Source organism: Phalangium opilio, unplaced genomic scaffold (genome assembly GCF_054372755.1).
Source record: "Phalangium opilio isolate 3A_F unplaced genomic scaffold, DU_Popi_V2 ptg000070l_1, whole genome shotgun sequence".
Lineage (NCBI taxonomy): Eukaryota > Metazoa > Arthropoda > Arachnida > Opiliones > Phalangiidae > Phalangium > Phalangium opilio.
Window position 1 is genome coordinate 15,032,493 of NW_028324182.1, and position 16,157 is coordinate 15,048,649.

The 16,157-nt window shown below is 37.4% G+C and overlaps 4 protein-coding genes across 6 annotated transcripts; 1 reads left to right on the forward strand and 3 right to left on the reverse strand.

Annotated features, from left to right (window-relative positions):
- Positions 1 to 1,224: 1,224 nt before the first annotated feature.
- On the reverse strand, positions 1,225 to 8,608 carry LOC149661942 (uncharacterized). Its single transcript, XM_089843829.1, has 16 exons — positions 8,266 to 8,608; positions 7,575 to 8,216; positions 7,283 to 7,521; positions 6,989 to 7,223; positions 6,766 to 6,924; positions 6,300 to 6,710; positions 6,013 to 6,242; positions 5,042 to 5,950; positions 4,414 to 4,979; positions 4,031 to 4,343; positions 3,230 to 3,974; positions 2,756 to 3,160; positions 2,597 to 2,690; positions 2,312 to 2,539; positions 1,660 to 2,255; positions 1,225 to 1,599 (listed from the first exon to the last, which is right to left on the reverse strand). The coding sequence occupies exons 1-16, from the start codon at positions 8,606 to 8,608 to the stop codon at positions 1,304 to 1,306; spliced, it is 6,411 nt and encodes a 2,136-aa protein (XP_089699955.1). The 3' UTR covers positions 1,225 to 1,303.
- Positions 8,609 to 8,786: 178 nt separating this feature from the next.
- LOC149661943 (transmembrane protein 209) lies at positions 8,787 to 11,764 on the forward strand. Its single transcript, XM_089843504.1, has one exon. It carries the CDS (start codon positions 8,940 to 8,942, stop codon positions 10,659 to 10,661), a length of 1,722 nt encoding a protein of 573 aa, XP_089699630.1. The 5' UTR covers positions 8,787 to 8,939; the 3' UTR covers positions 10,662 to 11,764.
- On the reverse strand, positions 11,325 to 14,216 carry CSN3 (COP9 signalosome subunit 3). Its single transcript, XM_089843505.1, has 12 exons — positions 14,061 to 14,216; positions 13,781 to 13,910; positions 13,598 to 13,710; positions 13,312 to 13,529; positions 13,138 to 13,242; positions 12,701 to 12,841; positions 12,536 to 12,637; positions 12,158 to 12,229; positions 11,997 to 12,083; positions 11,808 to 11,921; positions 11,658 to 11,738; positions 11,325 to 11,497 (listed from the first exon to the last, which is right to left on the reverse strand). The coding sequence occupies exons 1-12, from the start codon at positions 14,113 to 14,115 to the stop codon at positions 11,417 to 11,419; spliced, it is 1,299 nt and encodes a 432-aa protein (XP_089699631.1). The 5' UTR covers positions 14,116 to 14,216; the 3' UTR covers positions 11,325 to 11,416.
- A 438-nt stretch (positions 14,217 to 14,654) lies between these two features.
- AIMP2 (aaRS-interacting multifunctional protein 2) lies at positions 14,655 to 16,154 on the reverse strand. Of its 3 annotated transcripts, none has more exons than XM_089843528.1 (4): positions 15,996 to 16,154; positions 15,497 to 15,682; positions 15,213 to 15,432; positions 14,655 to 15,145 (listed from the first exon to the last, which is right to left on the reverse strand). In XM_089843528.1, exons 1-4 carry the CDS (start codon positions 16,008 to 16,010, stop codon positions 14,754 to 14,756), a joined length of 813 nt encoding a protein of 270 aa, XP_089699654.1. In that variant the 5' UTR covers positions 16,011 to 16,154; the 3' UTR covers positions 14,655 to 14,753. The 3 variants fall into 3 exon arrangements, with proteins under 3 accessions (XP_089699654.1, XP_089699653.1, XP_089699651.1); XM_089843527.1 differs by having other exon boundaries at positions 15,811 to 16,069; XM_089843525.1 differs by having other exon boundaries at positions 15,799 to 16,069.
- Between the last annotated feature and the right edge of the window lie 3 nt (positions 16,155 to 16,157).

The following is a 16,157-nucleotide window of genomic DNA, read 5'->3' on the forward strand; positions in this document are numbered from 1 at the left end:
TATCAATCATTCTAGTCTGAAAACTATTAGGTTGTTCTGATAATTTCCACAATTTATATTTTGAAGACAAGTATTTGAAACTTCCCGTTAATTGACAATTAATAATGAAAAATAATAATTAAGAAATGTTCATATCCTCTGTCTCAAACGCCGGAATTACTTGATACAATCTTAATTTTTTCTAGTTATAAAATAAAATAAGGTAAAAAACGCCACACCCCGATTTTTTGCTACAGATATAAATTTTTGGTGCCTCTCTACCCCCTACAGCCATTTTAAACTGATATGGAAAAAAAATCTCACTTTTTAAACAATCCTACACTACACTACACTACAATTCAAACCTACCTCGAATTACAACCCGGAAATGGTCATATACTTAATAGGAAATATTTAAGACATAATACCCTGCTTAAACCAACCCTTCTTTAATGTATTCAAAATGATATCAATTCGTAATATTTTACGTTCGTACTAGGGTACATACCTAATAAACAAAGCAAAAGTGTAATCACAACAAAAAGCTATTAGTTTTGTTATACCTTAAAGTTTTAAACCACCACCCGGGGGAGGGCCAATAATTTTTGAAAGAATTGGAGCAATCTTCCCAAGTGTTTTTCTATCGAAAATATATGTCCATAATATCGTCTCATCCCACGCTAAGCTTTTAAACAGGTCACTCTAACTCTAAGGTAAAATACTGAAAATTAATTTTAAGTAAAGTGGTATTTTTCTTTGTGACTCACAATAGGATTTTAGAAAAACCCTTTTGTAATAATAACTAGAACCGATTTGCTTTGCTAAAAATAAAATTTACGATGATGATTAAGACTTAAATTATGTTTAAGTTGAATGATCGAATATTGAAATGAAAATCCTATATTTTTCGTTTTGCGAAAGTGGAGCGAATGAGAATTGAAAATGTTTTACATAGAATCAATTGTTATTATTTCGGTATGAAAACGTTTAAAATTTATTTTGGTTCCCCGTGGTTTAAAGAGAGAATGGAAACTTTATATTTCTATCTTCACTCTCCCTTTAAAAAAACATATTTTAAAAGTTTTAAAAAATTGGGTGTTTTGGGTTAAAAACATAATTATTTTGAAATTAAGAGACCCTTACCTTGTTGAAGTTAATTACACGTTTAAGTTATAAATTTCATGTTGAAAATAAGTTGACGCCTGCATTTATATGTTTAACATTTTTATTGTTACTTACGACGTTAAGTATATTACAAGTACAACCGCGTAATATTATTTAAGTTAATTATTAAGTTAATTCTTTAAACGATCTAGTTAAAATGTTAAGACGGATAATAAGGAGCGTTTTCTTTAATTAATAGGTCGTAATCGGGATAGTAAGGTCGACCTTCTAATGGAGATAATCCTTGTCCAACTGTCGTGGCTTTCATGATTAGGGTTCGACAATCCTCCGTGGAGATTATTAAGAACAGCTGTTCGTTATGGGACCAGTAGAGTTGAAGGTCATTAACCAATGGTACCGGAAATTCGTCTTTTAGTCTGAAACCAGAATAACCCTTCCATTGGATGATAGACACCATATGGTCAGCTCGGCTCGCGCTAAGTAGATAAGTTTCACCTGAAAAAAGCCAAGAATTAGGTTTATCTATCCTTGGAAACGAGGTCAAGTCATATTTACCTCCTATTTTAAACATGGTAATATCAACAGCTCCTTGCACGCTGACGTGTTGGTACCATTGCAAAGTACTTGTGGAGAAATCGTACTGATAAATCACAATCGGTTCGGTGTAGATTGGAATATCGTCACCTTCTACTTGTCTTTCGTTACCCAAGGCCAAGAATAAGTTATTATCGATGTTTATCCATAAGACGCACTTGGGCCAAGATGACGGCAATTGATTCATCACCATGAATTCACCATTGACCCATTTGAAGACTAAGGATACTCCCGGTTTCCCAGCGGCAGTAGCCAAGAAGATATCGTAACCCACGATGGCCAAGTCCAAGTCGACGATACCAGGCGAGGGGATTGTTTGATGCGATGACCAGTAGTTCGTGGAAGGAACGTACTTGTAGATTTCAATTACTCCGGGATTTCCATTACGTTTGTCGAAAGAATAGGCCACGATGACATAATGGGCTTCGTTGGTGTCGAAGCTGATCACGTCTTGAACGTATGCGGAGTCGGGTATGATCATGTGGTAACGAGTTTCGTAAGTGTGAATATTTGATGACAGTACTGCCGATTCCTCTCGAGCATAAGGTCCAACGCAGCTAAGAGGAATAAAAGGTTACTGAAAGGTCAAGGTTGAAAGGTGACATATACATACTCGTGGCTTGAACTTGTTGTGTTGGTCCAGAAATAAAAGGTCTCCGGCAGGACGCCTTGAGGATACTTGAACTCAAGAGGAATTATGCGACCATTTTGTTCGGAGTTGATTAAAGTTGGAAGGCCATATTTGTCCAAGTTGAAGGCAAGAGTACTGAAGGTGCAACATTCATTATCCGCATCGCAATTGGATGGTGTCCAACCGTATAGTAATTGCGACGGCTCCATGCTAAATAAACAGTAATTGTGTTACACAATTCAGGATTAAAAATTAAGGGTGGTTTACGTAAGACTGTTATAAGATGGGTAGGTAAACATCCTCGTCATGCTATGCTCCAATGTTTGAATTAAGTCAAAATGGGCGAAGTGTATGAAACCATCTGGGTGGTGATGAAAAGGTGTCAATTGAATCTTAACCACAAGAAAGATCAATTCTATCTTTTACGTTTCTGGGCCTCAAATTGCCTTCTAACTTGGTACTCTTGAGCCTCGGTCATCGCGGTCAAACGTCCAGCTACATCACTTAAGGAATGCCAATACTCTAGATACTTATCACGAATGGTATCCACGGCGTGACCATTTATGTTTGATTTGACTATAATATCCCGATGAACTTCTATCGGTTGCATGAATATCGTTGGTGCCGTGATGATTTCGTGCCTGTTGACTCTAACTACCCTTTTCTCGAATTCCGGTATGTTTATTTCGTTGATGGTTAAGGCGTTGAAGTCCGCGTCAACGTACACGTCACCAGTGAATATTTTTCTACCACCAATCCGGACATCGCTTGACTTGAGAACGATAGAAGACGCTGGAATGTCGTTGATCGCACCCATCACCTCCAACCAATCTTAAAAGAAAATAAGCCACAAGATCAGAGATAGAAAAGATGTTGAGGAACTCAAATGAAGAATCGTACCAATGTTAACTTTGTTTTCGAATGTTACGTCCGCCGAAAAGACTTCATCGTGAGCTAAAGTGGCTCTGCTGTGAATAAAATGGTCCAAATCTACACCATCAACAGTTCGGTGCAAGACTAAGTCACCTCTAACGAGAGTGGGGGAAGCAAAGTGTGTATGAACCGGTACAACCTCGTTGGTAGACTTTAAAACTAAGTCGTTTGGCACGCTGACTCCGTTAATGGTACCCATGACGTAAACATCACCCCTAATAACAACATTGCGGAAGGTTTTGACACCAAAAACGTTACGGTTCTCGGCGTCCCATAGGACGGCGCTGTCATGAACGCCCCTGATGTTGACCCCGTTGACTAAATTACTCGGATTAAAGTCCCCTTCGATCATAAGACCGTTATTGAAGTGAACACCATCTGGATGAATGAACTGTTTGTGTCCGTCGATTATTTGAGGAGCAGTCTTGCTAACGGCATCCCCAAGAATGAAACTGAGGTCGATTCCATTGATGGGAGAGTTAAGCGTCAGAGAGTCCACAATCAAACCGTTTTTAAAATGGATTGGACCAGTTAAAATTTGGTTTTCGCCATCCATAGTGACGGTTGAAAGTGCTAACGCCTCCAAGTCTATACCGTTGATTCCGATACCGTTAATCACTTCTAGATTACCATGGACAATCAAGTTGCCAATGGTGTTACTTCCAGTTAGCCGTTGTAGAACAGCGTTATTATAAACAGCCAGACTCGCCAACTAAAATTTGTGATTTTAATTAAAATAATAGGCCTAAATTTTATTCAAGTAAATACCTTATTCAAGTCACAACCGTTGATAAGTCCATGAACAACGAGATCCTTCTCAACGACTATGTCATCTAAGAAACGATTGTAACCGGACAAGACTTCGTCCCCATTTAAGTAAACCAAGTCGGACCACGGGATACCATCAACTACCGAGTTTGGAGATATTTCTACATTGTCTGCAACGATTCCTCCGCGGAACGTGAGTGGTTCCGTGAAGACATTATCACCATGAAGATACGCAACGCGATTTAAGGTCTCCCCCAAGTTGACACCGTTCAAAAAGCCTTCGTAAACTAAGTTTCCATTAACAATCAAGGAGCTGAAATAAAAAAAAGTTGCTTAATTTAGTTTAAGATTAAATATATTTAAATTAATATAATATAATATACCCCGTGATTGTTTTAGGTCCACGAATGACCGGCTCTCCTTGGTAGATTAGTCTATTCAGGAATTCCTCAAATGGGAAACCATTGACACGGGCAGCGTAAACATCCCCTTGAAACACTACATCTGTGAAGTTATGAGGAAAGGCCAAGAATCCACGTGATTTCAAAGGAATCGCTTCTTCCCTCAACGCGTTAATATCTATTCCAGAAATTAATCCCAAGGCATTGACGTTATTGGTCTTCAAAGACCCAACAAAGTGCTTGTTTTCCATGGGTATAGGCCGTGGATCATCTATTAATACAACGTCATGGGCGAAAGCTGCGAAGTCTAACCCGTTGATATACGTAGTGATGTCCAAGTTATCGGCAAAGAGGTTCCCCGTGATCTTGGTCGTGGGATAGTTAAATGAATAATGACCGTGGACGTCTTGGACCTCGTTCTTGAGTAACAGATCTCTGGAAGGCTTCAATCCATTCAGCTGGCCACGGATTATCACGTTACCCAAGATGTCCAAACTTGGAAATGTTTTACTGCCATGAACTTCGCAAGGTTGATTTAAAGATAACAGCTGCGAAATTATAAATATATAATTGAACAATTCATATTGAGTGAAGTAACTTATATACTTACTGAACGATTGTACTCCGAAATATCATATCCGTTGAGCGTAATTCCATCGGCCATAAGAAGAGGCGTTTCCAAGTAGAAATCTTCGGCAAAAGTAAAACTTCCGGTTATTTCCTCGTCACCGGAAGTGTGTAAGAAGTCTATGTCCAGACTGAGTCCATTTACGACACCAACTTCCAAATCATTTTCGATAACTACTGGAACATTGAATTCCAAAGGCGCTAAGACGGTTTGATCGGCGGATTTCCTCCATAAGGTAGCGTCCAAATCTTGAAGGTTAATTCCATTGACTACGTGCATCTTATCAACGTACTTCACCCCCAAATAGTCAAAAACTGTCTGCCCGTATACGGTAAAATTGTTCGGTGTCAAGACGGATCGTGAAAGCTCAGAGAGATCAATTCCATTAATGGTAGCACCATCGGTCATCGTAACGTCACCGGCTACTTCCAAGTTTCCTAAGAAACGTTTGATTCCAGTAACTGTTTGAGGTCCCGCACTAACGACAACGGCCTGTTCACTTAAATCAATGCCGTTGATCAAACCAGTGTCCAAGTCACCCAGGAAATGAACTGGTTTTTTAAAGGTTATATGTCCAGTGATGGTTTGAGGAGTATCCCTGGTGACTATGTCTTCACTAACGTCCACACCATTGGTCAAACCGTCCACCGTGACATCGCCTTCAACGAACACGGGCGATTTGAAGACTTTCCTTCCAAATACTTCTTTATCGGGTTGGTCTAACATCACGGCTTCGTTGGCCAGCTTGGATAAGTCGATATGTCCGTTGATCAGGTTCCCGATGATAAGGTCACCGTCTACGACTAATGGGGTGGTATAATCGTATTCTGACAGGATGTTAGGGTTATCGTGAATATAGATGATTTTTCTTGAGAGATCAGCAAGCTTTCTCTGTAATAGAAATGTATATTTAGATTGTATAATTGACCTCGGACAGTTGAATGTTCATTTACTCCGTTTGTTTCTCCGTGGACTGTAGTTTCCTTGGCAACTTTAAGGGTAAGGAAAGTCTTGGTTCCCTCTATGACTTGAACTTGTATTTGACCATCGTTGCGGACAAAGTGTCTGGGTTGAATGTCGTTTATCATTCCATCTGGTTGCATAGTAACTCCATCGGTTGAAACGTTAGCGAAAATTAAATCTCCAGTTACATAGACATCGGGAGAATTCAGAAGGAACAAATCTACCGAGAGACAAAAGGTTAATTAACCTAATTAGATTACCAATAATGTTTAATTACTTTGAGTTTGAAGTCCATTAAGTGACCCGTCACAGGACATTTGTCCAACGCTTAACTGTCCATTGATTATTAGATTTCCGGCAAAGACTTGAGGAAGTCCATTAACTTTCAAACTAGCTTCGATGAGTCTAGCCATGGGCATGCCATTGAGCAGGAAAGAAGGGTTGACCAAGGCACCCAAGTGTCCATTTCGTATCAATGGAGGAGCCAGGAATCGGATAGGTCCGTAAATAGTTTGTTCTTTTGATTTGTAAACCAAATTTTTAGAGTCGGCTTTCAAGGCATCTAATAATGTTCTCGAGTCAAGAATGTCCAAATGCAAAGCGGAATTTGTTAACTGAGGTAACGTTTCGTTAGGATGAGTTACAATGATGGTACCGGGGTTGAAGTCTTTTCCCACTCTGACGTTGCCTAGAAAACGAGATAGTTAAGAAATGATTGGTTAAAATATCGGAGAGATATTTACCTTTAACTATAACCGGTGCCATAACGGTCTGTTCTTTATCTGTAACCCAAATGTGTTCGATTTTGGGAGCCACTGCGTTCAGTTCTCGTTGCTTTTCCGATAGGCTATGGTTAAGATTGACTATACAGGATGTAAGAGGGTCCAGTTTCTCCTCCATATCTGTGGCATGAAATTAGTCAATTAGTTTGGTAGTCTGACAAGGAATCAAGTGTGGTTTGTTTACGTCGTAAATGCGCGGTTAAGTTGAGTTTGTAAAAATTGGCAGGTTGTTTGTAACCTTCTTCATATTCGCCTTCGTATGTAAGGAAAACATAATAATAGGCCCCAAGTCTGCTGAAGAATTTTGCTGACTTCAATCCCGCCACTCCAGCCTCGTCCAAAGATTTATGATCCAATTCCAAGTGATACGTTTTCACGTAACGCGATAGGTAATCTTCCGTGAAAAACGCTATGTTCGCCTGCAAAATTAATCTTTAATTAAAGCGCAAATCTGTATGTGATAAAGGTAGGAACTTACCCTAAATCCAACCGCCAAAGCCACTTCCCCGTTCGGAAGTAGAAGGGAGTCAATATCGATGGCTCCTTCACTGTCCTCCAGTAATTGGTAGAAGATAAATTCACTGCCAGCCCACCAATACAAATGAACTCCATCGGTACACAGAAATGAGACATAATTATTGCCATCAACAACGAAATGAACGATCCGGTAGGCATAGACGGTGGATATAAGTTGAAGATATACAAGCTTCTTCACACCTGCGAATGAGAATGTTATTACAGAGATTAGCCTTAATGGAATTACCGCGCACTTCCTCCGTAGAAGGCATAAATGGCTGATCCGTAAGACACTTCTCCGGGAATACTTCTGGCCACACCCAAGTACAGGACTCCACTGTAGCTCCACATGACTATTGACCTGATACCCTTGGAGGCGTGTTTCGCGATTAAGTCGAATTGCGTATGCTTCCATTGGTATAACAGCACATTTCCTTCCAGACTAACATAATCAGCCATAGTACCTACAGCCAAGTACCAATAACCCCGGAAATGGATTAGGTCGATTTCAGATAGGGTCTTGGTGGGTATGATTTGCTTCTTCGTGATGGTTTGGCCGTCAAAGACGTATAATTGAACGTAATGCTGAATGAGGTCGCTTTGGCTTCCGTGGGCCACAACGAACCAAATTTCATCGCCATGTTTGAAGGCCTTGGCCTTGTAAGCTGGATCTTCCACCACTAGTTTCAAGACCACGTCGAAACTCTTTCCGTCGAAGCTGAGGAGTATTACTTCTCCCTGTGAAGTTATGATGAAGACTAGTTGGTTGTTTCCGAAGGAAATAGAAGTCCAACAGGAAATAGGGTACTCTCCGATAGACTGAGACGCTGGTTCAACATCGTCTTCTCTCTGCTGGTCCACCATTTGGGTTACTTGGATGTCTTCTGGATGAACCCCTTTATAGAATAGAATTAGCTTCAGCCTATTGCTAATATAATTTATTACCATTTTCTTGCGGCAGGGTCATCATCAATCCTGCATCTCGCTTCTTTCGGATTCGGTCCGTTTCGAATTTTTTATGAAAGTCCAGTTTCAGTTGCCGTATCTTGTTCTCCAAATAATCTCGAAGTTCATTTATTAACTGCTCTTCGGCAATCGTGTTGGCAGACTCGGTAACATTATTAGCTTCTGGTAGATTGGTACTTTGGCAGTTAATATTCGCGATTAAAGCTCCGAAAATCAGAAACCATATATCCCGCATAGCTTCCACGTGCTGTATGAAGTTCAAATTCGCCGCGTTCAACTCCGAATCTTTGAAACGTGAAACCGTAAAATCTGGAGAAAACATCTTATATAGCGAAACAATATTTATTTTAAAGTTTTTTATAGAGGTGTTATAAAGATAATTTGTCTAAAATCCTTCCCGTATAATTTTAAAATAATTATCATTATTTATTTTATTTGACTTATTTACAGCCCCTTTTCGTGACCACATTAAAAAATTTGAAATTTCCGTTCCAGTCGTCTGCTTGAAATTTGAATTGAAAATTTGAAATGTCGGTTAGGTGTAATTTCTTGATTTCAAAAGGGCCAGGAAGAAAGGATTAAATTTTCCCAAGTAAGCGGGGTATTTTTAATAGAATAAACTGTTAAGTTACTATACTAATAGCTTAGAAACTATGGAAAAAACAGCCGATATTATTTTGAAACAAAAACGGTTTGGTACTATATCGCGTTGGTCCTTATTTTGGGCCTTGGTCAATGCAATTTTGGCGGGTGTGTTAATTTATGACATTACCGCGAAAGATTCTTCGTTATCGAAGCTATTTGTTTACCAATCGCTTATATCTTTTACCTGGTATTCGGAAATCGGTTTGGCTATACTGTTTAGCTGGAATTCCGTGTTTGACATTTGTGTCTTCCTCTGGCCAACTATTAGCTCCCATAGTATCGTTTTAGCCCCTATTCAAAAACGCCTATTTGGTATCAAAGATAATGACCCCGGTTTTGTCATTTCCACACCAAAGAAAGCTTCAACACCCGCTTCTGATACCAAATCTCAACGTCCCAAATTACTGAGCTCTTTTCTTCAATTCACACCTTACCAATCAACACCAAACAAACAATTTATGAATAGCTATTCCCACATGGCCCAGTATTCTCCTTCCATGACACAGATGAACTATTCAGCCTCTAGCTGGCTAGGAAATTCCACGGGAATGTCAATGTCAATGTCAACAAGCCCAAATTTAACTTCATCTTGTAGTTCTTGGAATTACTTTGAAGATTACCCAAACAGTTTAAATTCATCTTTGAATCAAAATTCATTTAATTCCTTTTCAATGGATGAAGGAAATACCTCTCTTAGGAAACGATTTTCCCAAAATACCCCCAACAAAAGCTTCTCGTCTCTCTCCGAGTTTAAAATTACTGATGAAAAAGACTTGGAAAATTACATGGATGAATACAATAAGTTGGAACAAAAATGGAATCAGTCTAACAAGGAAAATTGTCAAAATGTAGTCTATAATAGCTTGTCAAATGTCATGAACACCACTTCACAGTTTCTAAAAAAATATCAGTACCAGCCTGCTTGTAAATCACCTCAATCTTCAACAACATTAGCTGGGGATAGAGACTCCCCTACAACCTTTGAAAGTGACGTTATATTCAGGAATTGGAAGATATCGGAAGATAAAATGAGTCAAACCATGGAAAACTTAAGAAAATGGTTGAATCAAACGATACTAGTCAACCTGGTAGCTGAGATAGATACCATCAATGAAACTCTCAGTAGACAAGGCTCACCTGATCTGCAAATTGGTGTTGTTAATCTGTCCTCATTGAGACAAATCAGTATAACCAAGGCCTCAATCTGTCCAACCTTACCGACACTCATCCCCTATTTGGAGGTGACTATTCATCAAGGATATCTGGTTAGAAGATTGCGCGAGCTCTCAAAAGGAGGATGTATATCCGAATTTCGTTGGAATGGAGGTGGTAGTTTTGACGAGAAACAACCTTGGAATGAAGAATATCCGACTGACAGTGCCTTGCTTATGCATATCTTTTGCACTTATTTGGACTCCCGTTTACCACCTCACCCCAATTTTCCTGATGGGAAAACATTTTCTTCTCAACATTTTAAGAAAACCCCGGATAAAGCAGTCACTTCCAATGAGAGCCTTTACATCTATCAATCAAAGATTAACCCCCCTCATTACAAATTAGTCATTGGAGAAGAAATTTGGGACGTTCCTAAAGGAAGGAATAACACGTTCTACACCATCATTTTATTTTTACACTTTGTCAAAGTTAATTTTGACGGAATGTTGGGTAGAATTAATCTGGGAGCGTCTGGAGTTAATATTTTGTGTACTGTTGATGAACTTAAAGAGTAGAACTATTCTCGTGACCAAAAACGGATTTATGGGATAAGAACGTCGGATCGTAGCTTTAGCCTCTAGTACCATCCTCGCATACTTTATTGAGAAACTTCGTCTGCTTATATTTTGACTCCACCCACAAATTCGATCTCTAGATTAGTAGCTATATACAGAATTTGTGGGTGGAGTCAAAATATAAGCAGACGAAGTTTCTCAATAAAGTATGTGAGGATGGGGAGAAACTTCGTCTGCTTATATTTTGACTCCACCCACAAATTCGATCTCTAAAAGTAGCTATATACAGAATTTGTGGGTGGAGTCAAAATATAAGCAGACGAAGTTTCTCAATAAAGTATGTGAGGATGGGGAGAAACTTCGTCTGCTTATATTTTGACTCCACCCACAAATTCGATCTCTAGAAGTCGCTATATACAGAATTTGTGGGTGGAGTCAAAATATAAGCAGACGAAGTTTCTCAATAAAGTATGCGAGGATGGGGAGTGAATTCTTCGCTAACTCCCACGTTCTTATCCCATAAATCCGTTTTTGTCGTGACCCACTTAATCTTACCATTAAGTCAAATTAAATTGAGCTTTATTGATAAATATAATTCAATAAACATTTTTAAAATTTAATTAAAACTTTGTTTATTCAAAGAAAATGAATAAAAGGGACAACTTTTTTTTTTCTTAAAAAGAAAAATTTATTTAAATTTAAATTTAAGTAATTAGATTAAGATAAAACATTGATGCGGAGAAGTGTAATAAATTTCACATTGAATAAGCGGGAATCTTTCCTCCTGGTAAAGTAGTTGAAGAACCGGGAATATCTTCCTCTTGAATTCCAGCACTCTTTTAAATAATTAAAACGGAAAGAAAAAAAAAAGAAAAAACCCCAAATTTTAATTGTAATTTTTATTAGGAACTTGTAATAATTTGCATAATTTAATTAATAATTAACTCTTATAGCTTATTGGTTTTTATTGAGATCAATTAAGGTAGCAGCCATTACTTTTTGAACGTATTTTGGGTTAACTGCAATTTCTTGATCCATTTGTCTGAGTTTCTCATCCAATTGAATGCATTTTCTCATCTAAATTAAATATTAACTTACTTAAAGGCCCTGATTTTTAATCTTAATTAAAAATATTTAGTTAATTACCTCTTCCTCTAATTTGTGAAACATAGCGGGGGTATTATATTTTTCCGGGTTATCAAGAAATACAACCATTCCATCTTTTTGATTAATAGAAGCGAAAATTTCTCCATCTTCAATCTAATGTTGATTAATTCTAATTAATTTTAATACCTAAAAATTAATTAAGACTTAAAAGTTAATTAGTATTAGTACCATATGCAAAATATATTTTTCAGCTTCTTTAGCACCACTTAATTGAACTCTATTAGCCATATCACTCAGGGAAAGGGTTAAAAAGGTCTGAAATTAATTAAAAATTAATTAATTATCCTAATCACTAGTTTTAAGTTAATTAGCCTATTAGGCCTAAATACTTTAGTCAATCTCTGAATATTTTTCTTGTAAAGTGATGAAAGACATTGTTTAGCCAATCCCATATGGTTATCCTAGAAATTAATTTAATTAGTATTTAATTTTAATTATGGTGGTAATTAGCCTTATTCCTGATCAGCGCCACCTACCCATAGCGGCGACTTTGAGAACTACTGTAATCGGCAAGCCAATCAGAAGTCGCTAAAATCTGGTGACGTCACTGACGGGCACTCTCGGGGGTCTTACCAAAAATGACGTCACCAGATTTTAGCGACATCTGGTTGGCTTGCCGCTTATAGTAGTTCTCAAAGTCGCCGCTATGGGTAGGTGGCGCTGATCAGGAATAAGGCTAATTAATGAATTAATTAATTAGAAAATACCCTTGTAAATGTATCAGAGTGTTTATTTAGGATTGTCCTAACTTCATCAGGGTTGTTTGTGATGTAAGCCGAGACTAATTCGTGGTAAGCTTGACTGAGAGGCTAAAAAGTTTTATTATTAGTACTGAACACTATTTTTAATTAAGGTTAATTATAATTAAATACCTTAATAAACCTGCTAACAACTTGAGAAGTATATTTGGGAAGATTGGGAACCTTCCCATGCATAATTAATGCCACTAAAATGTATTTTTTATATGCTTCTAACATTACGTGACTAACAGCCATACTGGGTGTGGTAATTGCCTTTAAAAGAGTATAATTAAACTTAATTTTGAACGCAATTACCCTTATTCCTGATCAGCGCCATCTACCCATAGCGGTGACTTTGAGAACTACTGTAAGCGGCAAGCCAATCAGATGTCGCTAAAATCTGGTGACGTCATTTTTGGTAAGACCCGAGAGTGCCAGTTAGTGACGTCACCAGATTTTAGCGACATCTGATTGGCTTGCCGCTTACAGTAGTTCTCAAAGTCGCCGCTATGGGTAGGTGGCGCTGATCAGGAATAAGGCTAATTAACACTTTTAAAGTATTAACTAACCACTTCAAAACAATACAGAGCTCTTTCATAATTTTTAAGAGCAGCATAGATCATTCCTCCGTAATAATAGTAAAGTAGGAATCTTTTGGCATCGTAGAAACCATTCTGAGAGAGATTTAAGAAGTTTATTATACTTTGGGTTTAATTAATTAAGGGAATAATTAAATAACTTGCTTCTTTGCTTATATCAGTGATGTCAATGTCAAGAAAGTGCAAAGCTGGTTTTAAACATTTTGACAAGAGACATAGCTGGCATAAATCAGCGTGAATTGAGGTTAATTGAGAAGGGAAAAGTTGAATTTTTTGAATGGCGCGAGATATCAAGTTAATTCCTCTAATTGCCTGTTGCCTCTCAACCAAATTTTGAGTAAATAAGTGGCATAATTCCGCAACTAATATTGAACAAAGCTAGTAAATTATATGCACCCTTTTTTTAACATTTAACATTTTTCTATCTTACAAATATCAGTTGCACATCGAACTTGCTCCCCATTACAACAGAGAATAAATTCTTGTAATTGCACATATAAAACCTCATATTCCGGCACAATTGGTAGACTTAATTTTACAACTCTAATAGTATAAAGTGCGGAAATATCAGTATTTTAATCAGGTGAGTTGTTTTTTAAAGCGAATTTCTTACAAAATAGCCAAAACACCCAATGAATGTTCTTGCAAGTCTAATGTAGCAAGAACATCATCTAAATGACTGGCGTTTTTAAGTAAAACGTCGTTGCTTTTACTGATAAACTCGTAAAGCTTTTCAAAGTTACCTTTATTAAACAAGAAATTATTATATTTAATATTTTATTAAGTGTTTCATAACGTAATGTTATGCATAATGCACGCCTTCGAACCAAGGCTTAACGTCTAAGTTATTATAATGAGGTTTGTTTTTCAAACCATTTCAGTTAATGACTTACCTTGAGAAGATAAACTCCTGACAGTGACCACAAACTGTTCCAAAGGCGAAGCCATCGCGTATTATTAATCCAAATTGTTTACAAAACAACCCTTTAAAAATCGCCCGTCGTAAACAAACAGTGTCACACTCACCCACCGACGATGTTAAGCCTAATTTGCATTTTCTCGCCATGGAGCAATATTTAATGGAGACGTAACTGTAATATACTACATTTACAAGAAAACCTCTTTTCAATCCAATAATATTACTCCATGGTAAACAACAAAGGGACGTAGACGGTCCAGGGCCGGAAATAAGGAAACCTTCTTATAGGACATGTGTCCAATGATGCCCCCTTTGACTGGAAAAATTATTATAGGACATTGTCCACTGAGTGTGCAAAAATACTGTCGCATCTTCATAGTCAAGCCATAAAAGCTACGGAAAATTCATTGGTCAAAATGTCCAGTGACCCCCTTAGTTTTTAGATAAATTATGGGACATTTTAAAATTTTATTGGACAATGTCCAGTGTCCTGTACTTATTTCCAGCCCTGCGTAGACGGGGTTTTTTATTCAAGGTCATACCTATTGTCAATAATAATACAAAGAAATATTTTTCATACACTTTATTATTGAAACTTCAAAAGTGTTAGTAGAAACAATCTTTAATTTAATAACTTTAAATTTAATTTCAATTAAACTATTGCATATTAAAGAATATTAGAGAAGGCAGACATAGAGGAGAGCCGCTTCCACCAATTTCCAACATTGGAAGGCAATGATTTTTCCATTTGAGTTTGAGCAATTGAGCTCCAAATGACAATGTCAGCTATTGTGACATTATCCCCAACTAGATATTCTTTTTTCCCCAAATGCCCATTCATTTGACGTAAAAAGCTTTGTCTCTCCTTATTATTTCCTTGTGATAGCGAGAAATAACTCTTATCCAACCAGCAATCAATTTCAGTAGCAATATCAGGGTTGGACTCCTCATAATAAGTAGTTGGCAACAATGTTCTAGCTATGAACCTTACAACATTAGCTTCCCCTTGAATAGTGTGTTGTAATAAGGGTTTAACCATCAATTCGGGATCAGAACCAACTGTTAATGAAACTACAATATTTAATTTTGTACTTAAATTAATTAAATTAAAATAAGATAAAAATACCATTTTTCCAAATTAAAGTGAAATTTGCATGGTTTTGTAACCGATTTTCTGCTGAATCATAAGCTAATTTCTTAATATTATCTGGAACATTTGTGACTGATGAATGAACGTGAGAAATCAAAGAAATTTTTAAGCCTGATTCCCTTAAAAGGTTCCTAAGCACCCATAAACTCAAAGGAGGATTAATTGGACTAGCATTAATCACTATATCAGTTGATTTCTGCAATATTAAAGTCACATTAGAGTTTAACTCTAATTTAAATTAAAATTGCATTGCGTTTAACCTCATTCAGATTCAAAATGATTGGTTGGGATTTCAAACTTTTAGTTTCAGTTTTAGAATCAACTTGGGATTGGGATTCTGGCACCAGTTCATTTTTAATCTTTAGCACTTGGCTTTTCAACTCTTCTAAACGATTTATAATAATCTCTTGACGAGTAGCCAGAACCTGATAAGGGTCATTGCTTTCCTGTAAATGAATTAAAAAAAATGTTCGAACCATAATTTCTAATAATTTATGACATAATCTTTCAAAATATGTCATAACACCGTAAGCCTTGGTAGCATGCTAAAAACGTGGCGTACCACTCCACTCGCCTTTTTAGGACTGGCGTGGAGATTTTTCATTTTGTACATGCAGTTAGGAAGGCTGATTTCCCTGAATGACTCGTAAAACGGTTTTATTTGGTACATTCCAGCGGGTCCATTAACAGTCATGATTAATTTGTTATTAAAATAAGCAGCGCTCCTTAGACAAGCGTTCAAATAGCTGGACAACTTACCGGGGAAGCCGACATAACGGCGAAAAAAGTAGGGGTAGAAAAAAAATACTCGCTAAGCCTTGGGAGGCTATGTAAAGAAAGAGCGCGCCGATTCTCGCGTGTTTTCTCGTTCGCTGTGAGATTACGCGAGATTTGTGGGAGCTCTCGTTTGAGTTGAAGAAT